The sequence below is a fragment of the Typha angustifolia genome, chromosome 14, assembly GCF_048772165.1.
Source record: "Typha angustifolia cultivar Huaian chromosome 14, ASM4877216v1, whole genome shotgun sequence".
NCBI lineage: Eukaryota > Viridiplantae > Streptophyta > Magnoliopsida > Poales > Typhaceae > Typha > Typha angustifolia.
The window spans coordinates 7744460-7771977 of record NC_133252.1 but is presented as its reverse complement, the minus strand read 5'-3'; the positions used below and the strand labels follow the sequence as shown (position 1 = coordinate 7771977).

Genomic DNA, 27518 nt, shown 5'->3' with positions numbered 1-27518 from the left:
CCAGATATTAACGCTTGCCTCGATTAATCATCCGCGCGCGACCCAAATCCTCTCCTCGCGAACTCGCTCAACGCCTCCGAAGGTGATGGAGATTCATATGTTTTGCAAGTTTTTTGTATCACTTGAACGTTGGAAGCTATTCAATGTAAAGTTGAAATCGCTACTAGTATTGCTTATTCCTGATGTAATATTTGTGCTCAAAGGCGCTTAAATATTGGGTTCTTGTTTGTAGGTTTGTAGAGAGAGATAGAGAGGGAGGGAGGGAGGGGGGGGGGGGGGGGGGGGGGACAATTTAACATTTTTAAAAACTTGGCTCTGTGTTCGTTCTGCTTCGGCTTTTGACTTTTGATGATAGCAGAATGCGGTTGGTAGCGAGAGATGGGAAAGTGAAATGAGTTGGGATGTTTCGGAAGTTATTTTTTTTCAGTTATAAAAATTATGCTTCTTTGAATCAAGTAAGGTACTATGATTTGTAATTGGAACAAGAAAAAGGAAAAAAAAACAAAGATGTGCTTGTGTTCTTGTTCTTTCTACTTGTACACCTTCAACTTTTTTGATCTTGTCAACAAGCTGCTTTTACTTTCAGAGTCAGTGTGCAGCAAATATCAGTAAGCTTCGGCTGGTTTCAATTAAGAGTCCAATCAATTTTGAAAGGCAATTGACATCTGCAAGCTTAGAAACAAATTAAGTATAATTTAGCTTCATTTGTTTTGAAATGAATTAAAGTTGACAATTCATGACAATTCCGACCTTTATTTCTGAAATCGCATCAAATCCCAACAAAGTATTGGAAAAGTGTATTCAAAGAAAATAGGAATTGAAACCTGTCCAATTTAATGATTAGACGTTTCATTCTTTCTGCAAATATATGCTATATCTTAACTAACTATCACTGAAAATTCAATTTTTAGGCTATTATCGACTATCAAAAGTTAGCCAGCAATATTGGCACGGTGCAGGACTGGCAAAATTTGAATTTTTGAAGATTTGAAATTCAATTTGGTTCCTATTAAGTGACGTCTTCTGCCAAAGAGGGCTATGGGTTATGGTATGAGTAGGATGGAGACAGACTATGTCTACGATTGTGAGCAGATTGATGATGGAGCTTGCTCGAGAGAAAGTAATCATGAACTTTTCAGATTAGATAATGAAATTTTTCATCTCACCCGACTTAGATCAAAACCTAGTGAATGTACCTGTAAGGGCATTGGTATCGGCCGGACTATGCCAATATCAACAACCAGGATGTTGTCAGGTAGAGAGGTTAATTGCTCTGGAAAAGGGAAATTCTCTTCAGCTGATTGCTCACATGTTCTTGGTCGTTATTTGCCTGTCAATGGTCCAAGGCTGATGGATAAAATGGACACACGAGCATATGTTTCTCAGTTCTCTGCAGATGGATCACTTTTTGTTGCTGGATTTCAGGTGCTTTCATCTTGGATATGCAACAGTAACTTTTTACATTGGACGGTGAATATTTAATGTAACATAGAACTATATTTTTTTGTCACAGATCTAACCAGTCATTGGTTTCCTTCTTGTGATTTTACTACTAATCAGGGTAGCCACATCAGGATATATGATGTAGATAATGGATGGAAATTGAAAAAGGATGTCCTTGCAAGAAGATTGCGATGGACGATAACAGATACATCCCTTTCTCCTGATATGCACTATCTTGTAAATTTCCAGAAAACTTCAATGAATATGTGCTTCTTTTATTATCTTGTTTTGAGTAATATGTCCCCTATCCTATTGAAAGGCCACAAAATAATGACTAGTCATTCATAGACATAAACAACTTATGCTGTTATTTCTCTCATAGTATAATTTCTTAGCTGTCAATAGTTTTGCAGTTCAAATGCAACGTATTGTTTTATCTCTTGGTTTGTATAATGCAAATGTGACCATTGGATACACACTGAGATGAGATCTTGAACTTACTCTGGCAACATCTCCTTCAAAAAGACAGATATGCTTAGACATCTGCATTAGTTGGATATTATTTGCTTTATGATATCTTCAATTCCTCTTATCAGTACCACTAAATTAGGGATGAAGAGAAAATTTCTTGCAAGAGGATACTGAATGTTGGTCACGGATACCTATTCAAATCCATTATTTTTTTCTTTAGAACCAAAATATTTGACTATGTATTCCGAAACAATCATTCCTTTTGGTGAATCACGGATGAGATGTGCTATAAAATATAGTTGCAGCATGATGTTTTAAACTTATAATCATTTTGTTTTTTGCTCTTCTGCGTGACCAGGTGGCAATTTCTATTAGGATTTAGGATATCATAATATTACTTTTAGACAAGTTATTAGCAGCTAAAATTTTCCTTTGTTGGTTAGATGATATCCTATGTCCAGCCTTACCTTGTCAAGCATCAATATTGATAATCATCAATCATTAGATCTTATTTTGTCATGCAATGTACTTGTAATATCTGGTGAAGCATTTTTAATTATAACCACTGTTAAAAACTGCAGGTATATTCCAGCATGTCACCTGTTGTTCACATTGTCAATGTTGGAACTGATGCAAAGGAGTCACATGCTAATATTACTGTATGTTACCTTCTCTACAGACTCTGATTTTCCTAACTAAGCCAACCACAATTTAAATCCATGATGCCAATTTTCTTAAATGTTCTTAACACTTTACCCTACTCAGCATTTCTCTTATAATCTTATATATTCTTCCCCATGTACAAGGACATCTTCATTTCTTTGATTTAGATTTCACAACTACTAGGAGGCCTGTTTGTTTGTGCTGAACTTTAATAACCTCTATTCATGCTAAAAAAATTTTGGTGGATGCCAGCTAAATAAAAGAGAGTGTTCTACATTCTAACAGGAGTTGCTGATTTGTCAAGGAAAAACATCATCATGTTTTAAGTTTTTACTTAGAACAAGCTTTGTTGCTTTGTTGCTTTGTTAGGGAAAAGATCATTGTCTTTTAAGTTTTAACCAAGGTTCGAAAAACCAGGATCGAGATCGGGATTGGCCTTCTGAAAAAATGATTTTGTATCGGTATCCGGTCGCCAAATCGGATTGGATTTTTTTATTTAAAAATGTAGAAATTTTTTTAAAAATTTAGAAAACATGACAAGTGACAAATAAAGAAACAAAATGCTAAACCTTAATGGTTATTGGCTTATTGGAGGCTTTGGAGTATCACTTGACCCATGCCGATTGGCATGTACCCCTGTAGGCAAGCAAGTGCTGGTTGATATGGGTCGTGCCAACTGACACTACTAACAATAGGTGGCAATCGGGTTGGGTTAGCCGGGTTCGAGTTTGGATCAGGTCAAGATAGTATTAACACGAGCACGACTCGTTTAATAAATTGGTCAATTTTTCTATACACGAAAACTGCCCGTTTATTAAACGGGTAACATGACATTGCTCGTTTAACCCGTTTAATAAACAAATTATATTTTTTGTACAACCCATTTAACCCATTTAATAAACATGTTATATTTTTTATTCAATTTATTTAACTTGACAACCCGTTTAACCCATCTATATAACCCATTTAACTCATTTACATCCATTTAACCCATTTACACAACAACACCCATTTACAAAGACAAAAAAAGAATATCACACAATTACACAAATCTAGCAAATTTACATTATTATGAGAATATTTAGTAAAACTAAATTCAAATTGGCTTAGTTTCCGATGGGGGAGGCATTGTTAGAGTTGGCGAAGTAGTAGTGGTAGAGGCAAGGCTCCAGGACCTGGCTCATATGGAGGAGAGCTCTGGATTTGCCAAGAAAGACGAGGCAGGAGAGGCGATCGGTGTGGCCGAAGACAAAGAGGCAGTTGGAGGAGAGTAAATGTACCAAAGAGAGAAAGGGAGGACAGGCGGAGACAGGGATGGAGGCATCGCAACAGGCGGCAAACAGTCGCGGAAGGTAGAGATGGTGAGCGAAGATGCGACGACAGGCGGAGAAGGGGAGTGGAGATGACAACACCGTGGCAGGTAGAGACGGGGAGCGTAGATGCGGCAACAAGCGATAGACGAGAAGCGGAGACGACAGCATCGCGGCAAATGGAGACGGGGAGTGAACACGCGGTGACAGATGGTCGCGTCTGGAGAGAGAGATGGGGGAGAAATTTTTTTCTCCTTTTGAAAGGTTGAGGTAGCTAGAGAGTGGAGAGATTGAGATTTTAGAGAGAGGATTAGGTTAGGGTTTTTAGTTACTTATATATATAAACGGGTTGGCGGGTTGATCTGATCCAACCCGTATACTTAAACGGGTCAAAACGGGTCAGTTGTATAAACCCGAACACAACCCATTTATTAAACGGGTTAGACGAGTTGATCCATTTACGTCTCAAACCTGATTATATTAAATCCAAACCTGATTAAGAGTCGAATTATCGTATTGAGTTATCTAGTCAGGTCAAATTTTGCCACCCCTAGTGCTAACCTTACTTAACACAAACCTTACAACCCAAGTCAACTCTTAAAAATTACCCAAATGTTGGCCCTGCATTTTAATATGTCATTTGCCTAACTCCTTAGGATAAATTGATAGGTGAGAATTTAAAGTTCTATATCAGCAGATCAACCCTTTCACTTTTTTCCTTCTTTACCATATGAGACTAAATTCTCACATTTAATTTCTCAACAGTCATATAAACCTCACATCAACTACTACTCCTTAAGTCTATTTCAATATTTTTTATCAAGATTTTTGCCCCATTTCTATTCTGATCTCCACTTGCTCTTAAGAGTTTGACTCTTTCATATAATCACTTTTCATGAGTCACCACGAATCCCAACAGTTTGAGCCCGTAATTCAACTCTTGGCACCCTTGTCCTAACCCAGGCTCTAGGATCCATACTTCATCGAGTTTAACTAAGCTTGCATGCTGATCCCATCTTCCTAGGTCTAATTCGTTGTTAGATAACCAGTTGATCTCAAAGCTTAAATTGTTAGGCTCTATTTTGTTTAAGATTAAGACTTGAATGTGGCTAGCTAGCCCCATTTGTTAATTATGGTTTAGATTGGTTGTGAACTAGTTAAGAGTGTAATGATTACCCTTGATGTGATTTGAAAAGGCAAAAAATATAATGGTTTTAGAGGAAAATAGATTATATGTAAAATTAATGGACCAAAATGCCCTTTGACTTTGATTGTATTAGATGAAAATATTATTATTAAATGAAATAAGTTAGTTCGAGTTAAGGTTCAAAAAATCGGAATCGTGATCGGGATCGACTTTCCGAAAAAACGATATGTATCAGCCTTATCAATTGCCCGGATCGGATTGGATTTTTTAATTACATAAAATTCTAAATATTAATTAAAAATGTAGAAAAATTTAGAAAATATGACAAAAAAATAAGAAAATAATAATTATTCGCATATGAGCCTTAAAAATTGAATAAAAATACTAACATACGCAAAAGTCAAAATTCAATTAATATCGAGTTGGCTCTCATAAATCTCTGTGGTCATCATCATAATTACCATAAGTTTGAAAATAATAATATCTAGGTCTGATACTCCAAAGAGTGATTGCATTATATCATTAATATCAAATAGATCTTATTGAATTTGAGAAAGAAAATAATCAATATATGAATCTTTTCTAGGGTTTTTATAAGTTGGGCTTTTCTAGGGTTTGTTGTTAAGGAACCCGCCAATCGCAGCCGAGAAAATCACGACCACCTCCCTCGTCGCGTTTTGGGCAAAAGAGAGGGAAGGAGGTCTACATGCACTGCACATGATCTTCAATAATTTGTTTTTTAAGTTCTGGTTACTAAATGTTAAGTGTAATTCAACTCACTGATGGACTACAGTTAGCAGGCTCACAGAATTATCCTGCGCAATCAGGAAAGTTTACCTGTGTATATATGGTGAAAGGCTGCTTTCAGGTTGTTCATATATTCCAAAATGTTTACATCTTCATGAATTTTTTTTTCCTTGTATTGAGTGTCTTAACTGTCAAAATCTTTATCATTGTTTTCTGGATGCATGTCAATGTCAGTGAGTAGATTTTTGCTGACCTAGATAACATGATACTAAGATGATTAGATTCATCAATATCATTGTGCAGGACCTTCATGATGGCCTAGATTTCTCTGTTCACGAGGATGTGGTATACTCCTTTGGTATATTTTCTGTAAAATTTTCATCTGATGGCCGAGAAATTGTTGCTGGCAGCAGTGACAACTCAATCTATGTTTACGACCTTCAAGCAAATAAACCAACATCACGTATTTCAGCTCATTCGGTATGAAATTTTTATCTTACTGGAATGAAAATTGTATGTAAATCTATTTTCTTATGATGCTTATTTCATGTGATGCTTTTTTCTTTAAGAAAATTAGACTAGCATGTATATATCTGGCTATCAGCAACTCTCAAGAAGCATGGTACTAGTGGGCCTATTAAGGAAGAGTTAGCCTGTTAACTGTTCGACTTGTTGAATATTCTGTGTCATTGATTTCACTCTTTAGTCTCAGATTTTGTTTATGATGTTAGGTTAATTTCCAACAACAAAAACAAGAACAAGCCTCTCGTCAAAACTGTTTGTAGTTGCTTATTTTTATTTTGTAATGTGTTAATTAGGTAGGAAAATAGTTTCATGAAAGATATGGAAGAGCTACATCTTGATAAAGCTATGACATAATAAGATGCTATTAAAGATCAAAATACAAGAGATATGTATGAGATTCATAATCGTTCGTGGCCTTTCTCCTGCTGGATTTTAATTGTGTACATTCACTTTTGCATGTTCTTCCCATCTTTTTGGGTAGACTGTAGGGTTTATCTTCCACAAGATTCATCACTATTAATCAACTTGTAGCAGGAGTATTAAAGGGCAAAGGTACTGATTTACCAAATGCTCATTAAATAATGGCATAGATTATTGAATTTGAAATGCTAGTACAGGAATTATATAATATATTATCAAAGCGTGCTATATTGACTTAAGTTGAATTTACCTTGCTTTGGACCAAAATATAAAAATGTTTAGAGAACTATGATCTCACTAATAGATGTTGTCAACCTAAAGAAGTGAAATCACTTCAATATTGTTGTACATGGATTTTCTTAGGCCCTTTGTGCATTTTCTAGGATGTTGAAGAGAAGCTATGTTGGTATTATTGTGTTTATCTCAAAGGATAGGCGATTGAGTCCAAAATGATAACAAAGACAAGCTATTACTATTTGTGCGAGTCCTAAATCGGGAAAACAAGCTCTTAGCTTTCCTTGTTGCAGCAATTCCACTCACATCACATTACTAGTAGTATTCAGCTTGAGGCATTTTTGGATTTGAATACTGCTCGGCAGCAAACATGCTTGAATGTGAGCAAAATTGGTCATCTTAGGTATTCTTGGTGACCTTTAGCTCTAGGACTTCGTAATTGATAATTTACTGACTACTCTAAAAACTTAAGCTATTAGAAAATAATAATTTATATTTTATATTATAATATTCCCTCACATTTTTGGGTTGACGCATTTTGATAGGCCTTTGAAGTGAACTTTTTAAATGGATGTAGATATTATATTTTAAATAACAAATGAGCATGACAAGATTCGAACTCAGCATCTCTGATTTAATATTACGATAACTCATTAATTACTCTAAAAGAGTAAATGCTCAAATATTTAGAGAATGGTAGTTTTATTGGAAAGAAGAGGTGATGTTGCGAGTAACAGTGTATGGGAAAGCGCCTCATGCAGCCGCCTAGTTGTTATAACATATTTAGTAGTTATAGTATTATGTAGAAACTAAGTAATGTTTGGTTAGTTCATGTCAACTAACTAAACCTATAATTAGAATCCTGACACACTAAATTTTTTTTTATGGATGTTCACTATGAAAGAGAAGGTGATAACAGACCATAAAACAGATAAAATCCAATTGATCATAGATACCATACTCATATTCAGTCAAAGTTTCTCCTTCTCTGCCAGTAGGAAAGTTTTATTCATCATGTCACTATTATGTACGAGAGTACATATTTCTATCATAACTGAGATTCTATTCTTTTCCTTTATATTTCCAGTCTGATGTGAACACAGTAACATTTGCTGATGAAACTGGCCATATCATTTACTCTGGAGGTGACGATAATCTGTGCAAGGTAATCTTTGCTACTTTGTTCTGCATGGTAAAACAATGAGATATGTTCAAACTACAAAAGTAAGAATAGCTTTCTAATTGGAATCTGAGCAGTTTTATGAAGGATTAAGGTTACATAGGGCCTGTTATTGAATTTCTGATATATTATTTACCTTCTTGGTCCAATTTCTTGTGTCATCAATGAAGACATTACAGTAATATATTCATTTGTGTTGCAAATAAATTTTGGATTCAATGCATGGAAGATATTTTTCACTGCATTAAGCGGTTCTTTCTTTCTTTACTTTGTTGTTTTTGAGATGAAACAATTTATTGTTGACAGAACCAAGGTTCCCAGTATCGGGATCGGGATCGGTATCGGCCGTCCAGAAAAACGATATGTATCGGCCGTATCGGCCGTATCGGCCGTTCGTATCGGATCGGACTATTTTTTAATTATATAAAATTCTAAATATTATTTAAAAATGCAGAAAAATTTAGAAAAATGACAAAAAATAAGAAAACAAAAATTACTCACATATGAAGTCTAAAAACTTAAAAAAATGTATTAACTTACTCAAAATTTAAAACTTTGTTGAATACCGAGCTGGTTCTCGTAAATTTCTATAGTCTTCATCATCATAATCACCATAAGTTTGTAAATATTGATGTCTGGGACCTGATGCTCCAAAAAGTGATTCCATCATACTAGTCATATTGTATGGATCTTGTTGTGTGACTTGCGTTTGAGGAGGATAATAACCAGCATTTGGATCTTGTTGTGTGACTTGCGTTTGAGGAGGATAATAACCAGCATTTGGATCTTGTGTCTGAGAATACTGAGTATACTGAGGATAATAACTAGCATATGGATCTTGTGATGGCTCCAAACAATAAATACTCGATGTACCATAATCATAGGAATCAAAATGCATCTCATGACGACGTCGCTGATATGTATATATATCCTCAGTTTCTCTGTCTTCACTCCTTATGCCTCCTTGACTTTCCTCAACAAATTTAGATGGAACGATCTCACCACCATATGTATCATCAGGACTATGACTCGTACCAGCCTCTGCCCTCGTCGTGGTCTCTCCCAATATTTTATCTTACCATGGGTTATCTCTGTCATCTAATAACTTGTCCTCCATTTCTCTGATCCATGGAGTCAAGGGGTCTTCTTCATCAAAAACATGATTTAAATCAATCAGTTGTTCATTTTCTGCCTTTCTTCTTAAATTTCTCTCCCTCAATCTCATATTATAATGACAAAAAACTAACTTCTCCAATCTTTCCATTGTCAATCGGTTGCGTGTTTTTGTGTGGATTAAGGAAAAAGTAGTCCAATTTCTTTCACACTGTGATGAAGACACAGTTTGACTTAAAATCTTCTTTGCTATTGGCGTCAAATTTGGTGCCTCCTCCCATCCATAAATAGACCACCATTCAGCTGGAGTGTTATGAGATATAGCTGCAGCAACTTTAGCAGTACTGAATTGCCCAGCTCTCAATCTATATCTCTCCATCTGAAATCAGAAATATATTATTAGCTTATTGATTATATTGATTATTGAAAGTTAAAACTTGAAACAAATAATAATAAAATTATTTAATTGAATCATAACTTACTTCTTTATCGCACAGGATTTGTTTATGAATATCGGGCTCAAGCTTGCTGATTACCTTTCTAACCCCCAACAAGACTTCACTATCATTATTGACATTTTTAGAGAATTGAAATCTTGGATTAAGAAAATACCCTGTAAAAATTTAAAAATTGTAAGCATTCAAATTTTTAAATATTCATAAATAAAAGTAAATTAAAACTTAAAACTTAAAAGCATGCTTACCAGCAGCGTGTATATCTCTATGTAGTTGTTTGTTCCATCTAGAATCAATCATCTTCCACCACTTCTTATAACTTTGGCCTACATTTTTTTTTATTGATTCTTTAACTATGTCCATTGCCTCATATAAGAAACCCATCTCAGACTTGTCATCACTGTCTACAAGTCTTAATACTTTGACAAGAGGCTCAAATACTGCGGTGTCAATTGTAATATTATCCCAAAATGTATTTGCAAGAGTCATATTTTTTAAAGTTTCACCTAAAGATTTATCTTTAGGTTTCATATTCTTAATTTTCATAGACCACTCCTGTGATGTAAACATCCGTATAATATCATCCTTGTAGCGCATGATGCTCTCCAAGGCTAAAAAGTGAGTGGCAAATCTAGTGACGCCGGGTCTGATGATCTCCCTACCACTAGTCATCTGCCTGAGTAAATGAAGAACCCAACCATGGTTATATATAAAATTTGTTAACCTTTGACCTTCACATATGACCATGTCAATTTCAGGCTCTTTTGCAATATCCTCTAACATCAGATCAATACAATGTGCAGCACATGGCGTCCAATATAAATGAGGTCTTTTAATCATCAGTAAATTTCCAGCAGCTTTATAATTTGCCCCATTATCAGTAACCACTTGGACTACTCTTTTTTCACCAAATTCTTGTACTACCTCATCCATCAACTGACAAATATAATCTGCACTTTTAAAATGAGCAGTAGCATCCACAAACTTCAAAAATATTGTCCCCATGCCAGAGTACACTAAGAAAATTAATTATATTTCTTCTGTTTTGTGTACTCCACCCATCACACATCAGTGTACAACCAAATTCATCCCAATACCGTTTAAATGTCTCAATATAAGTATGAAGTTCATCTACCTCTGAGTCAAGATATTTAGTAGCAATATCATTTGAACTAGGAGGGGGAACACCAGGCCCTACTGATTGTATAGCATCCACCATAGTGTGATAGTAAGGGCTATCAGCTACATTGAAAGGAATATGATTGTAGAAGAAAAATTTAGAGATAGCTCTACCAATGTGTTTCTTTGCATTTTTAATTCCTTTGAGAGCTGTCTTGATTGAAGTCTGTGTACGACCCCTTTTTTTCTGAAGATATGTATCCATTGGTCCAATATTTTCAGACTCTGCTGTAACACCAGGAGTTCTATGGGTAGAACTGCTGCCCCCATATTCTCTCTCTCCTCGTATATTAACTGATCTAGATCTCTGAAAGTTACTACCAGTGCTTCTTCTCATCTCTTCCTCTTCTCTATGCATATTTCTGCTCTCTTTTATTGCCCTCCTCATTTGTCTCTCCTCCTCATCCTCCTCACTTTGCTCACTGCTATCATTATCAATCTGTACAGGATTATGCATCAATTCTTCACGAATCATTGACTCTCTTTGTTGTGCAGATTGTTTATCCTTCTTTTTGCCAATTAAATGAGCCAACATCTGTTTTCTAACTTCCAAAGACACTTGAGTGCAAGCTGCTACATTTCCTTGTCTTCCAGCTAAATGTTCTTTCAAACGACTGACACCACCACTCATTTCCTTTCCACACCAGTTATATTTAACGCGCATTTTATCTTGCCCAATAATGCTACAATGTTGCCACCCAATATCGGTATCATATGACTTCTCTTTTGGAGCCATTGATATTTTAGCTCTGCAAGACTGCAACTAAAAAACATAAACAAAAATCAAAATAAAATATAAAATAATTTAAAATAAGGCATAATTGCATAAAACCATAAGCAGCACCTGCAGCTTGCTGCTGCTGCAAACTGCAGCTGCAGAGAGCAGCACCTTGCTGCTGCGGCAGCAGGTGCAGCAGCACTTTGCTGCTGCGGCAGCAGGTGCTGCCGCACCTGCTGCAGCAGCCAGCACCTTGCTGCAGCAGGGGAGAAAAAATTAAAAAACTGAAAAAAAAACTTACCGAAGGTCGCCGGAGATCGAGGTCGTCGGAGAACGTCGCCGGAGGTCGAGGTCACCGGAGAGACGGAGATCTACTCAGTCGCCGGGGAGAAAGAGAGTAAGAAATCGGTGAGAAAGAGAGAAAGAAAGAAATAAAGAAAAGAGAGAAAGAGACTAAGAGAGGAAAAGAGAGAAAGAGAGAGAGAGAAAAGGGAGAGAGGCAGGTGGGGATGGGGACATCAATTATTGATGTCCCCCGGGTCGGATCCGACCCGTTCCCACCCGTTTCGGCCGAAACGGCCGAAACCCCAACCGAAACCAATCAACCGATTGGTTTCGGCTGGGATCTAGATCGGCCGAAACTGAGAATTATGGACAGAACTGCTGAAGTACTCTAGATGATATGGATACAGAAGCAAGATGTTAAACCATATGAATTTGAGGTCATCACAGGATCTCATAAACAGAGTAGGCAAGTATGGAATCCTTGAGCTGAATTAATTCCCTGATGTGTTTAATTAGCACTCAAGTGGGAAAGAATATTTTAACTTATGATTGTTCATCATAGAGAGGTGAGTCAGGAACTCTGAATCATGACCAGAAGTACTTGACTTGAAATTCCGTGAAGTCTAGTAATCTCAATTCTAAGGAAAGAATAATCAGAGGTCTTCCGGTAAGGAATAGAATGTGACTTCCGAGAAATCTCTCAACCATAACAATAACAGGGTCTACTTCTTGTTGTGTATGAGGGAGATCTAAGGCAAAATTCATAGACGAGTCCTTCCAGATAGCTTTAGGAACGAATAAACACATATAAAGACCTGTATTTTGAGACTGACCTTTTGCAGTTTGACATATAGAAAAGCTTTTTCACAACCTACATCTCAATCGAGGCCAATAGTGTCATTCTTCGAGATTAGCCACTGTTTTGTCCCTTTCCAAATGTTCACTTAGAACCCCCTCTATGTGAATCTTCGATGAATTTTTCTGGCAAAGAAATTCGAGGAAGGCATAAAATATTACCTCTGAATATATAATTATTGTGCATCTGGAAACCACCTGTAGGTTGTCTAGCCTTACACTTTTCCGGATCACTTTGGAGTTGTCATCTTCCCATAAAGCTCTTTTAAACAATTAAACCTAATAATCTTTGGATGCAATGAGATAATATTGGGGCTCTTTGATAATTTTATTTAGAGCATCTACAACTTTATTTTACTCTTTTTGTGTGAAACCTAACTAGTGACATGCGCTCTGTTAATTTATGTTTATTATTTATAAATTTAAGTAATTCCCCCATTATTTAATGCTCTTGATGATGACATTTAATTATTGTTCATATGTTGTTTGTTATGCCCCGAAATCGGAATCATGATCAGCCATATACCTTAATACGCTTAAGATATATGAAGTCTTACACAATGATAAGAATTAATAAAAATAAAGAATTTGATTTATATAATTTAACCCAATCATAATAAAGATAGCCAATGTCATCACTAATATGTCCCTAAGAAAATTGAATTAGCATAGTCTAAAACATAAAGACCAAAAGAACGAAAAGGTAAAGGGTAGGTTCTACGTAGAGGTGGGGTTCCGGCGTATCTCGCTCAGTCATCACGCTGACCATTACCGAAAATATTATAATGGAAAAATTCATGAGCAAACAATTATAGCTCAGTGAGTAGAATCCATTCAAAAGCTAATTAAATTCTTAAATAAAATCTAAATCCAACGATATAGAATGACAATTCCACAAAACATGTTCTTAAAGTAACAATAATAACAATAATAATAATAATAATAACAGAAAGTTATATCTCATAACATGCTCAGTTCAAACATACTGAAATTTTTCTTAATAATAATGTCATTTGTCTCAATTGAGTCTATATCCTATGGATTCATATCAATTAGAAGTCACCTTAAGATAATGCTCATATTTTTTTTCTCATAATTAGTTCGATTAGGATCATTAGGAGGTGTCACTATATAATAAACACACTATATCTTTTTCACTAACCGTTGAGAGAGATTAGAGTCACCTTAGGAAGTCTTTCAATCTAACCTGAGACTGTACCCTAACAGAAAGTAAGATTTTCCCTAAACTTTCAGTTAGACTTGAGTCACCATGGAAAGTCGCAAACTATCTTTAGTAAGACTGTTCTCTAAGTCATACCAAATACCAGTTATATTTTTTCCCACTAAAATTTACAAATTGCACGAAGTATAGCGATGCACTAAATTATATATTTCTACGCACAAAATTATAATAAATAAATTGCACATAGAAAATATAATAAATAAATTTATACACAGAGAAGTACGTGGTCTAACAAAAGATACGAAATACAATAGAATAATTATGTGAGTGAACCCACTCACTTGAGTTTAATTTAAATAACTAAAATTTTAAATCTCTAGTCCACGTGCTAAATTCATCATTTTTAATAATAAATAACAACAAATTTTAAATTAAATAATATCATAATTTCTAAGATTTAAAGCTAAATAAATAGCTAAAATACTTTGATTTAAACCCATTAGATTGGGCTAGGCTGTGGTTGGCCCGCAGCCCACACCAATCTATTAATCGGGCTGTGCCAAGGCCTAACCAAATCATAGTGGATTGGACTGCTGGCTAACCTATAGCCCACCCTCCATTAAGGTAGTTCACGTCGAGACTTTGGACCGCAAAATGAATAAAAGGGTTGGCTCAAGTTTAACTGAGCCCAACTAGATCTTCTCCCTCCGGTGATCGATGCGAGGAAGAGGAGAGAGAGTCCGCTAATCACCACTGCTATCAACGGTCCACCAGCAACGCCCCAAGCTCCCCAACACTCTCACGACCACGCAGACTACGCAAGGTGGAAGAGAAGCCATCATTGACGACAAGTAGCTCAACTCCATGGTCGACAGCCATGGAGTCGTCTTCTACCACAAACCGAGCCACGAGGGCTCCAAGGTAGCATGTCTACGGCACGAGGCCAACGACACGAAACTCTGGCACATGAGTGGCAATGACCTGAAGCAGCCGGTCGGCTCGATTCACCGACGATGTTGCTTTACCCCAGAAAAAAATAGGTATTTCTATTCTAACTTATTAACTTTAAATTAATTATGAGGGATGGGAAAGGACTGACCGACGAGTCGTTGAGTGGTTTTCGATCACTCTAGCAGTGCTTCGGCACTCTAATTCAACGGTGGGTGCTTCGACGGGAAGGAAGAGGAGAGAGAGAGAGAGAGAGAGAGAGAGAGAGAGAGAGAGAGAGATAGCGTATGAGAAAATACTAGGGTTTTGATCTAATAGGATAGGTTTTTGAATCTTTATTTGGGATTAAACTCGAATTCGGAGTGGCTGGAATCTTGGCCTCTCCTCCGTCGCGTAACTGCGAAGGATAAAGGAAGGGAGGGGACATGCACTACACGTGCGACCCTCTAATTTTATTTCTTTTCTTACATTGTCTACTTCTTTTGAGTTTAATTAAGCTTTTCACTGAAGAATTCCACTATTCGTTCTACTTGTAATAAAATGATTCTTATTCCTATAACTGAAGCATCACATTTAACTTCAAATAATTTGTCAAATCTTGGTAAACTTAGACCTGAATATTACGAGCCGAAATCGGAATCATGACTAGTCATGTACCTCAATACACTTGAGATTCACGAAGTCTTAATAAACAACTTTTTTAAGTCCACAATGATGATAATTTAATATAGATATCTAACTTTAATAAATATAATCCAATAATAATGAAAATGACCAATGGTACCACTAATGTGTCTTTAACCTGAACTAAATTAACTGATAGTTTAAAATATAAAGACTAAAAGAACTGAAAGTTAAAAGGGGTAAATCCTTAGTGGAGGTAAGGTCTCAATGCATCTCACTCAATCGCTACGTTGACTAGTACCTAAAATGTTAGATGAGGGATTCTATGAGTCAACAACTATAGCTTAGTCAGTGAAATCCATTCAAAAGCCAAATAAATCTAAATCTATAAACATAACTTTAAATAAATCGAAGTCCACCGATATAAAAATGATAATCTCACTAAACATGCTTATAACAACAGTAATAATAATAACGGTATAAGTAATAACAAAGTAAGTCATATCTAATAACATGCTTAGTATCAATATATTGAATTTGTCTTAATAATAATAATAATATTATATGTCTCAATTGAGTCAATGCCCGATGAATCCATATCAATAAGAAGTCATCTTGAGATGATGTTCGAGTCTTTTTCTTATAGTTAATCTAGTTGAAGTCAACAGAATGTGTTATCACGTACCCTATTTCCTCCTTTAAGAGTCACCAAGAGGTGTCACTATGTGATACACTCTCTCTGTCTCTTTCACTAGTCATTGAAAGAGACTAAAGTTACTACAAGAAGTCTTTTGATCTAACTTAGGATTGTTCTCTAATCCCGCCAAAGTTACCTAAAAAAGGCATCTCAGTGATTTAAAATAGAATTTTCTCCTGGACTTTCAAGTAGACTTAAGTCAGTACAGATAGTCGCGTGATCTATACTAGGACTATTCTCTAAGTCATACCAAATATTAATTATATTTTTTTACTAATATTCATGATCATTAAAATTGTTATATGCACAAAGTATAACAATGCACTAAGTCATATATTTTGTGCACAGAATTATAATAATTAATTAGCACATAGAAATAAGATATTTATTTGCATACATAAATATATATGATCATGTAAAAAGTATAAAATACAAGACGGATAAAAATGGGAGCAAACCTATTCACCTGAGTTTAAATGAATTGATCCTCGTGCCAAGAAAATTCACCACCTTTGATAATAAATAAATAACATATTTTAATCTATTCAATTCACCACCTTTAATAATAAATAAATAACATATTTTAATTTATTCAATATCATGATTCTTGAACTTTAAAACTAATTAAATGGTTAAAATAGGCTATTTAAAGCCCAAAGGGTTAAGCTGGGCCAACGCCCAAACCTAATAATAATCATGGATTGTGCTGCGGGCTAACTTACTAATTTGGATCGGGTCAAGTCCTTGGATCTGAAATCCAGACCCAAATCCAAAATACAAAAAGGGTGGGCTCGAGTTCAACCCGAGCCCAACCTTGCCTTCATCCTCAAGGCAATCGACGAGAGAGAGAGAGAGAGGCCACTGGCGATCACCACTGTCGGAGATCCACCGGCCACACCGCAAGCTCTCCACCACCCTTGCAACAACACCGACCCTATGAGGCATCTACGGCGAGCGATCAACACCGATAGTCACTACTCCATGATCGACAGCCATGGAGCTCATCTCTACAACCACCCAAGCCATGAGGACTTAAAGGGAGAGTACCTACGACATGAGGCCAACAAAGTAAAGCTTTGGCCGGTACATGAGCCTAGTACCGATGACACGAGGTAGACGAGCGGCAGCTTCATAATTGACAGACGACAATTGGTGTTAATGATTAATGTACTTCTTTAACCTTACTTTCATTAACATGGAACGCCTTCTTCAAATTGACCTATAGTCCCATAGCACGTGGGACAAGTAAAACTTTCCCCAAATTCCTTCATGCTCAATCTCTGTGCTCTGTGCAAGTACATACTAAAATATCATCAATATAGACCACAAAGAATTTAACAATGAAAAGTTTTAATACCTGATTTATATATTGGTTCTTGAGAGAGATCTGGTATTATCTTCCTCTAGCTTAACCATTGTCATCATTAATTCACTAGCCAATGAACGTTCATTCATTTAGCTAGAAACTATATGGCAAGAATATAAGTGTTAGACAGAGAGGAATCAGTAAATGAAGTGCCAATCTTATGGACATTAAGGTCATATAGCTGTGTATTAGAATCAGCTGATGACATACTGTTCTTATGCTCGATTTTCACTAGATCCTTCAACTGCAATAAATTGCTCTACTCTCAGCAATTCCCACATTTTTATAATGTCATGCTATTGAGTTCCGCTTTAAAGATGTACAGTGTACATGCCAATAGTCTATAAAGATAAAGTGGAAAGTCCACAACTCCACTTATTTTTCTATGATGCATGTATAATATTTGGATGGATGCCACTAGGAAAGCAACACATGCAATAGGTATTAGATAAAGTTGGTCTTCTCAAATGTCTATCTTAAAGACTTAAAGCATGCTAATTGCAAATTTCTTTTTATACTCTTGCTTCTGGAAATGTAGGATAAAGAATTGAAGATAATCGTGTCTCTTCCCTTGTTGCTTTTTCCTGAAGGTTGTTATTTTTCTTTGTTACTATATTCAACTGTCGTGTATCATAACATATTGCAGCCAGTATACTACTGAAGTGAATGACTGATTTAGAGTCAAACAAATATTCAAGCAATAGGGCTAAAGCTATGTACTATCTTCTCCCAAACCTGCTTTAATCAGAGCCTCGTGAATGAAGCCCTTTTAGATAAAGAGAATTTGCTATTGTTATTCTTAAAGTTGATCTTCAGACCAGAGTAACATGTATCAATTACTTAAACCTTTCTTCTCTTTGTATATATAAGATCTGCTTCTCTTATCTTCATTTTCATGGTATAATTTATGTAGTCTTCAGGTATGGGACAGGCGTTGCTCTAATGCAGAAGGACAAGCAGTTGGAGTATTGATTGGACATTTGGAAGGTATTACATTTATTGATAGCCGTGAAGATGGTCATTATTTTATTTCCAATGGAAAAGACCAAACTATTAAAATGTGGGACATCAGGAAGATGTCCTCTAGTGCTGATTGGTATGTACTATATCCCTTGTATCCTTATCCACTCGTATGTATATGTTGTCTGTACCCTAACCCAACTTTCTTGCTTAGACTGGTCAAAAAGAAGTGCTATGCCGATATTGTTTTATGGCATGATTCTTTCTGAAGTATGCGATTATTTTGGATCCAATCATGCTTCTAAACTTACAGCAATGTTGCACAGCACTTCACCCACACCCACATTCTAATAACTTGAAGATTGTCATAAGCAAACTAAGGGTGGCTACTTGATTTAAACTTGTTAACTGTCTGATCAGGTTAAGACGAAACCCACATATCTTCACAATATATATTAACTGTCACCAACAATCTAACATGGTTAAAGTATCAATAACAAACAAACCAGACATGATGTGTTTACTCACTCTGGCTAGCTCACAGTTTCAGTGGACCATCTAAATTGAGTTTGGCCTATCAGAGACCTGGGTAGTCTAGGACACTTACAGAAACTTGAAATCATCGGTTGTCTTCACTATAGAAAGTTGAAGCATAGAAAGTAGAAACACCATTCGTCTACGCTAAAAAGTGATAGGTATATGGCGTAGCCTAGATGACATAATTATCCATTTAAACAAGTCATGCCTAGTCTTAAACATGTACCTCCAGGTGCCCTCTCAAATCTTGACTCGAAAATATATTCTAGGTGATCTTGCTGAAATAATAATGGAAATGCATTAGAGATAAAGGGTATTTATTTTTGAGGGCACACCAGTTAATGCATGATAGTCAATGCACATCTATATTTTAGAGGATCATATTTAGGGTGATGTCATTTGATACAATACTATTAGGCCTAATCATGGATCCCAAAATCGGCTAATCCGGACCTGGTTGCATCAACTGAATTTTTTTTTTCTTTTTAAGATTCAGGTTGAATATAACATGTATCTAAAGTAGGAGGTATTAGTAATTGATGTTATTAACCGTCTTTTTTTTAAAATTGTTAGTTTTTACCCTCTATTTCTCACACTCTCATTCTACTCTCACACTTCATCAAGCTCATTCTGTGGTCAACTAGTGAGCCTCTCTAGTTAGTCCACACTTTGGTGAACTAGAATGAGTGTTTTCTCATTTCTTTTTTTCCCCTTTTTTTTACTGCTATAGAATAATAGTTTAGAGAGATTTTCCCCTTTTATTTAGTTTTTAGGTTTCATATGTAACTATTTTTTTTCTATTATTTTTATAAATTTTTAGAATTTTTTTGCATTCTAAATAATATTTAGAATTTTACGTAATAAAAAATAGTTTGATCTGATACAAGAGGCCGATACAATCGATACAGGCGATGCAGCTAATATGTATTATTTTTTTCTAATAGCCGATTCCGATCTCAGTATTGAATTTTAGAACCTTGGGCCTAATTACCCCCACTTAGGGAGCTTGTTGAAGTTCTTTTTTATCTTTATTATTTAAGACTGTGTTGCATAAATAGCAGGTTGGATAAATGAGAATCTACATCCAGCTAGAGATATTGCTTTACTGCTGTTCTAGATGGTACTTTAACTTCTTAAAATAGACATGCAAATCTTCAAGGATTCCTAAGGATTACTTTAGAGATGTCCTAAGAAATGTTCACTTTACTAGTGACCTTACTCATTTGTTAAATTTGGTGGTATTTTGTTAGTCTATTCTTTTGCATCTGCTTATGGATCCAATTTAGAGGATAGAGATGTGGATGTAGAGTGATTAGAAGTGTTAGTTTCTGCAGTAAGCTCTCAAAGATTTTCTTTTTATCGAGATCATCAATTACTAAGGATGTTATTCTCATTTTAAGTGGAAGAGCTCCTAACATGCTTTTGAATCTACTATTTTAGATAGACCAGTCCTTGCCATTAGTAATCAATTTGAATCTGTGGCTTTTACTTTCGAAGTTCATCGGCTTCATTCTTGGTAGAATTAAGGGTGGCCTTCCTGTTCCTTTTCAATGTTCGAAACATCTCTTATGTTTGAGGGGGACGGGACTGCCCATCTAGTGTAGTTACACATTCTGTAGAAGCCACACAAGTTCTTTGGCTTTCACCTTTGGGTATAACAATGATGGCATTTCCAAGTTCCAAGACTTTTTCCTTCTGTGTCCATTAATTTTCCGAAGGCCACAATGTCACAAAACATTTTCAGACATCCCATTTTTGTCAGAGTTACTCCATCTTTGCTTTGCTTCCTGCCTTTCTTGTGGTCTCTCGGCTTCTTTTTCCCCATGCTCCCGGGATTCTCCACTTTAAAGAGTTGCAGCTCCTTTCAAATGCTCTCATGGAGAACCCTCTGTACCAAGGTTCCCAGTTTCAACTGGGGTTTTGGTCATTTCAACCGAAACAGGTGGGAACAGGTCGGATCCGACCCGGGGGACATCAAAAATTAATGTCCCCCCACCCACCTACCTCTCTTTCTCCCTTTTCTCTCTCTCTCTCTCTATTTTCTTTCTTTCTCTCTTTCTTTCTTTTCTTTCTCTTTCTCACGGGTCTCTTGCTCACCCGTGACTGAGTAGATCTCCGGTGACCTCGACCTTCAGCGACGTTCTTCGACAAAGATCCGATGACTTTGACCTCCGACGACCTTAAGTGAGTTTTTTTTTTTAGTTTCTAATTCCTTTCTTTCTTTCTTTCTTTTTTTCAATGTGCACAGGTAGGTGCTGTTGTGCACCTGCTGCAGGTGCTGCTGCTGCTTATGCTGCTCAGCACCTACAGTAGCAGCAGGTGCGCAGCAAGCTGCAGCATCCTGCTGCTGCTGAGAACTTGAGAGTTGAGATGTTGAGAGAGGCTAAGAATGGTGGAAACTAAAAATTAGAAAGAAGTAAAGAAAAAAAATTGAGAGGGTTTTATTTTCATAAATTTTAAATTATTTTATATTTTATTTTAATTTTTATTTATGTTCTTTAGTTGCAGAGTTAAAATATCAATGGCTCCAAAAGAGAAGTCATATGATACCAACAGTAGGTGGCAATATTGGAGCACTATTAGGCAAGATAAAAGACGTGTTAAATACAACTGGTGTAGGAAAAAAATGAGTGGTGGTGTCAGCCGTTTGAAGGAACATTTAGCTAAAAGATAAGAAAATATAGCAGCTTGCATTGAAGTGTCATTAGAAGTTAGAATGTAGATGTTGGCTCATTTAATTAGCAAAAAGAATGATAAACAATCTACACAACAAAGATAGTTAATGGTTCGTGAAGAATTAATGCATAATCCTGTACACATTGATAATGATAGTAGTGAGCAGAGTGAGGAGGATAAGGAGGAGAGATAAATGAGGAAGGCAATAAAAGAGAGCAGGAATATGTATAAAGAAAAGGAAGAGATGAGAAGAAGCGCTAGTGGTAACTTTCAGATATCTAGATCAGTTAATATATAAGGAGAGAGAGAATATGGGGGTAATATTCTAGATCAGTTCTACCTATAGGACTCCTGGTATTATAGCAGAGTCTGAAAATATTGGACCAATAAATACATATCTTCAAAAAAATAGGGGTCGTACACAGACTTCCATCAAGACAGCTCTCAAAGAAATAAAAAATGCAAAGAAACACATTGGTAGGGCTATCTCTAAATTTTTCTTCTACAACCATATTCCTTTCAATGTAGCTGATAGTCTTTATTATCACACTATGGTGGATGCTATACAATCAGTAGGGCTTGCTGTTCCGCCTCCTAGTTCAAATGATATTGCTACTAAATATTTTGACTCAGAGGTAGATAATCTTCGTATGAGATATTTAAACAGTATTGAGATGAATTTGGTTGTACACTGATATGTGATGGGTGGAGTATACAAAACAAAAGAAATATAATTAATTTCTTAGTGTACTCTGACAAGGGGATAATATTTCTAAAGTCTGTGGATGCTATTTCTTATTTCAAAAATACAGATTATATTTGTCAGTTGATGAATGAGGTGGTACAAGAAATCGGTGAAAAAAGAGAAGTCCAAATGGTTACTGATAATAGGCTAATTATAAAGCTGCTGAAAATTTACTTATAATAAAAAGACCTCATCTATATTGGACGTCATGTGCTGCACATTGCATTATCAAACTCGGCGTCACTAAATTTGCCACTCATTTTTTAGCCTTTGAGAGCATTATACGCTATAAGGATGATATTATGCAAATGTTTACATCATAGGAGTGGTTTATAAAAATTAAGAATATGAAACCAAAATATAAATTTTTAGGTGAAACTTTGAAAAATATGGTTCTTGGAAATACATTTTCGGATAATATTATAATTGCCACCGCAATATTTGAGCCTCTTGTCAAAATATTAAGACTTGTAGACAGTGATGACAAGTCTAAGATGAGTTTCTTATATGAGGCAATGGATATAGTAAAAGAATCAATAAAAAAAATATGGATCAAAGTTATAGGAAGTGGTGAAAGATAATTGATTTTAAATTGAACGAGCAACTACATAGAAATATACACGCTGTTGGTAGACATACTTTTAAATTTTAAGTTTTAATTTACTAATTTACTTTTATTTATGAATATTTAAAAACTTGAATGCTTACAAATTTTAGATTTCTACAAGATATTTTATTAATCTAAGATTTTAATTCTCTACAAATGTTAAATATGATAGTAAAGTCTTGTTAGGAGTTAGGAAAGTAATCAGCAGGTTTGAACCCGATATTCACAAACAAATCATTTATGATAAAGAAGTAAGTTATGATTCAATTAAATAATTTTATTATTATTTGTTTCAAGTTTTAACTTCTAATATAATCAGTATGCAATAATATATTTCTGATTTCAGATGGAGAGATATAGATTGAGAGTTGGAAAATTCAGTACTACTAAAGTTGCTGTAGTTATATCTCATAACACTCCAGCTGAATGGTGGTCTATCTACGGATAGGAGGAGGCACCAAATTTGACACCAATAGCAAATAAGATTTTAAGTCAAACTGTGTTTTTATCATAGTGTAAAAGAAATTAGACTACTTTCTCCTTAATCCACACAAAAACACGTAACCGATTGACAATGGAAAGATTGGAGAAGTTAGTTTTTTATCATTGTAATATGAGATCGAGGGAGAGAAATTTAAGAAGAAAAGCTAAAAATGAACAACGAATTGATTTAAATTATGTTTTTGATGAAGAAGACATCTTGACTCCATAGTTCAGAGAAATAAAGGGCATATTATTAGATGACAGAGATAACCCATGGTTAGATGAGATATTGGGGGAGACCACGACAAGAGCAGAGGCTGATACGAGTTGTTCAACAATAAGAGATAGTATACCTACTAGTATTAGTCATAGTCCTGATGATATATACGGTGGTGAGATCGTCCTATCTATATTTGTTAAGGAAAGTCAAAGAAGCATAAGGATTGAAGATAGAAAAACTGAGGATGTATATACATATCAGCGACGTCGTCATGAGAATGTTGCTTTCTATGATTATGGTACATCGAGTATTTATTATTTGGAGCCATCACAAGATCCATATGCTAGTTATTATCCTCAGTATCTTCAGTATTCTCAGACACAAGATCCAAATGCTGGTTATTATTCTTCTTAGACGCAAGTTACACAACAAGATTCATACAATATGACTAGTATGATGGAATCACTTTTTAGAACATCAGATCCCAGACATTAATATTTATAAACTTATGATGATTATGATAATAAAGAATATAGAAATCTACAAGAACCAGCTCGGTATTCATCAAAGTTTTAAATTTTGAGTAAGTTAATACATTTTTTAAGTTTTTAAACTTCATATGTGAGTAATTTTTGTTTTCTTATTTTTTTGTCATTTTTTTTTGTATTTTTAAATAATATTTAGAATTTCATATAATAAATAATGTTTTCGGCCGATACGTATCGTTTTTCTGGATGGCCAGTACCGATCCCGATCCCGATACTGGGAACCTTACTAGTGTACTTCTATGGTTTCTCAAAGAGATGCTATCAAATTCGGTGGGGCACTGATACCGTCGTGAACAAATTGATTATAGTATGGTTTCTACCAGCTAGGAAATTCAGTTATTCCCTTTGTGGTGAACAAGACAAAATTGTTACTTTATCAAATCGTGGCTCTTGATTAGGATTTCCCTATTTTTATTAACTATTCTGCTGCAACGTGGAAGGACCACATTCCCTTTTATCCATCATTTATCCATGTATGGTTTATAGGGAATGGACCTGAGAGGGCGTGCTTGAGTCATGCAATACATTGTTAGTCCATTACGTAGCCATTCAAGCTTTTGAGTCATTGGTTTTCCAATACTCCAAACTTAAGTAGACCTTACACAAGTATATCCAGGATGGCTAGGCACAGTTCACCAGAGTTCTGATATATAGAAATTCCATCAATCTGCTCTACAGGACTTAATCCTGTGGATCAGGGCTGTCATTTTGACGATTCTCCTAATTTACCTAATGTAAATCAAGCTTTTTATTTAATGTGTTATTGTAGCATTAGTACTTTGTAGTTAATGGATATTTGGTTTCTTTTTAAAATTTTTGCCAATCCTATGATCCTATCACCTGTGGGAACAGATAGTTGAACACGTGATGGTTTTGTATTTATTAAATTAAAAAAGCTTTTGTAAGAAGAGAGCTTTTTTGCACATTGGATGCTAGAATGAGTTGTCAAGTCCAATTTCTTAAATGATTTTGGATTAAATTTTGAAGATCTCTATATAATGAAGTTCCTTCATTGAGGTTTGCTAGGCTTCTTATATAATTGCCAACATTTCCTAATGCAGTACAAGAGGAACAAGAGGAAGAACTTCGGATTGGGATTATAGATACATGCAGTATCCAGCGCAGTATAAGCATCTGAGACATCCAAAGGATCAATCAGTATCTTCATATCAGGGTCACCAAGTCCTGCGGACTTTAATTCGATGTTATTTCTCTCCTTCATACAGGTTAAGTTTTCGTCACATATTTATCTTTTGTAGAAATAACTAGTCTCAGAATTAAGACCCCCAGAGTAAATTGACAATCCTTTATGTGGAAGACTGAGGAGAGCCTTCAGTTAAATAATTAACACTAGACAAATCCTTTTTATTGACAACCCCTGCTTTTATATTACAAATAGCAACACCAACACTAGACTAATCCTTTATGTGGAGACTGAGAGCCTTCAGTTAAATAGTTAATAGCACTCACTACATTCATATATCAAGGCTATGAAATTAATCTTGTTTGGGGACTTTTTCATTCAGTAAGATCAGTACTTCTCATTTGCTTTTATATCCTGTTTCAGCACGGGCCAGAAATACATCTATACAGGGTCCTATGACTCTTCAGTCTATATTTACGATGTGGTATGTTGTCTCCCTTTTATGAAGTTATTACTTTGTCACTCTTGCTACATCCAAAGCATAATAAACTCACTTATCCATTTTAGTGCATAATTGCAAATGTATCGATCTTCCATTTCTTTGAACTAACTCCAAACAATGGTGTACAAACAGCTTAGTGATAATTATCTCAACCATGATGTAAACTGTATGTGACCGTCTAACTTCATTTAAGTCTAGCTAAGCACAATTGTCTTGGTCGTTGTCCCAGCTAACTGGAGACCAAGTTGCAAGGCTTGAGGGCCATCAGTTGACCGTTAGAGATTGCAGTTGGCATCCTTACTACCCTATGCTTCTCAGCTCTTCTTGGGACGGTCTGATTGCTAGATGGGAATCGTCAGGGAAGAGTGCAGTTCCGGCTGTGGATGATAGTGAATGATTGATCCAATGGTTCTACTGAAGAAAAGGTCTGAAATTGCCATCATCCTAAATTGCAGTCTATTTGTCTGTCTATAGTGCTGTATATTTATGTAGTCCCATATTACTCTACACAAGACTCCATATCTATCTATATAAGAATAATGTTATTCTATTATAAGCCTCATTATACTAGTATAGTAAATAAACAATTATTTATCTCAATACTAGTTTGTTAACACCTACCTCTATCCTCTTCTTCTATCCAATAATTTTATATTTACTAATTACTATTTTACTTTTTGAGAAGACATCACTTTAATCAACTACCATTTTAATCACTTTCTCTCTCTTCTCCACATCCATCTGTCGTAAAGGGCATTTTAATTATTTGACAAACTATTATTGTAATTTTATCTCACATCAAGTGTACTTATTAAACATTATTGTTACAAAAAAAAATACTAGAATAGCTTATACCGGCATAATCTCTCTTATGCAAGTATAAGAAATGAGCATAGCTTTATCGGTATAGAATTTATTTCACAAAAGAATTGATGCTATAAGATTATCTTTTCTAACCATGTAAGATTATCTTTTACATATAAAAATTATTCATCTATCATGATTCAATAAAATTAAATTTTTTAAGGTTGTGTTCACTTGAGCAATAAGGTTAAAATATGCATTACTATTCTAAATTTTAATACCGAAAGAAAAGAGCTAATACTAATATAAATTATTCTAATGTTTAGTTCAATACTAGTATAAGAAAAATAATTACGTTTAATATGACATAAAGTTGATCTTAAAATATTAAAGAATAAAAAATTTGTATTAATAATCGGTGCCATTTGACACCAAATGACAAAGATACATTTATTTGATTGGATACAAAGTAGTAGTAATATATATTTATCTAAAATTATAATATTTTTTATTATAATTGCGGACTCAAATACTTTAAATATCTGCACTATAAAAAAATAACATGCACTGTGAGGTATTATAGAGTTATAAGCCTGCATTACGATAAAATAATCCCACACTCTATGTAAAATAAACATGCGCTATAAAGAAATAAGGAGATATTGTGAGATAATACAAGACTTTATGTAAAATAACTATACACGACGAGGAAATCACTACGGGGTAATA

The 27518-nt window shown here is 35.2% G+C and overlaps 2 protein-coding genes across 3 annotated transcripts; one reads left to right on the top strand and one right to left on the bottom strand.

Annotated features, from left to right (window-relative positions):
• Nucleotides 1–26573, top strand: LOC140776379 (LEC14B protein-like). 2 transcript variants are annotated; one of them, XM_073120061.1, is made up of 10 exons: nucleotides 1–82; nucleotides 912–1425; nucleotides 1561–1680; nucleotides 2496–2573; nucleotides 6085–6261; nucleotides 8048–8125; nucleotides 18484–18659; nucleotides 25401–25565; nucleotides 25907–25967; nucleotides 26215–26573. In XM_073120061.1, the coding sequence occupies exons 2-10, from the start codon at nucleotides 1039–1041 to the stop codon at nucleotides 26380–26382; spliced, it is 1410 nt and encodes a 469-aa protein (XP_072976162.1). In that variant the 5' UTR covers nucleotides 1–82; nucleotides 912–1038; the 3' UTR covers nucleotides 26383–26573. The 2 variants fall into 2 exon arrangements, with proteins under 2 accessions (XP_072976162.1, XP_072976161.1); XM_073120060.1 differs by having other exon boundaries at nucleotides 912–1470.
• Nucleotides 8490–14807, bottom strand: LOC140775605 (uncharacterized). Its single transcript, XM_073118987.1, has 5 exons — nucleotides 14700–14807; nucleotides 11732–11861; nucleotides 9957–10658; nucleotides 9736–9866; nucleotides 8490–9632 (listed from the first exon to the last, which is right to left on the bottom strand). The coding sequence occupies exons 1-5, from the start codon at nucleotides 14805–14807 to the stop codon at nucleotides 9216–9218; spliced, it is 1488 nt and encodes a 495-aa protein (XP_072975088.1). The 3' UTR covers nucleotides 8490–9215.
• Nucleotides 26574–27518: the final 945 nt, after the last annotated feature.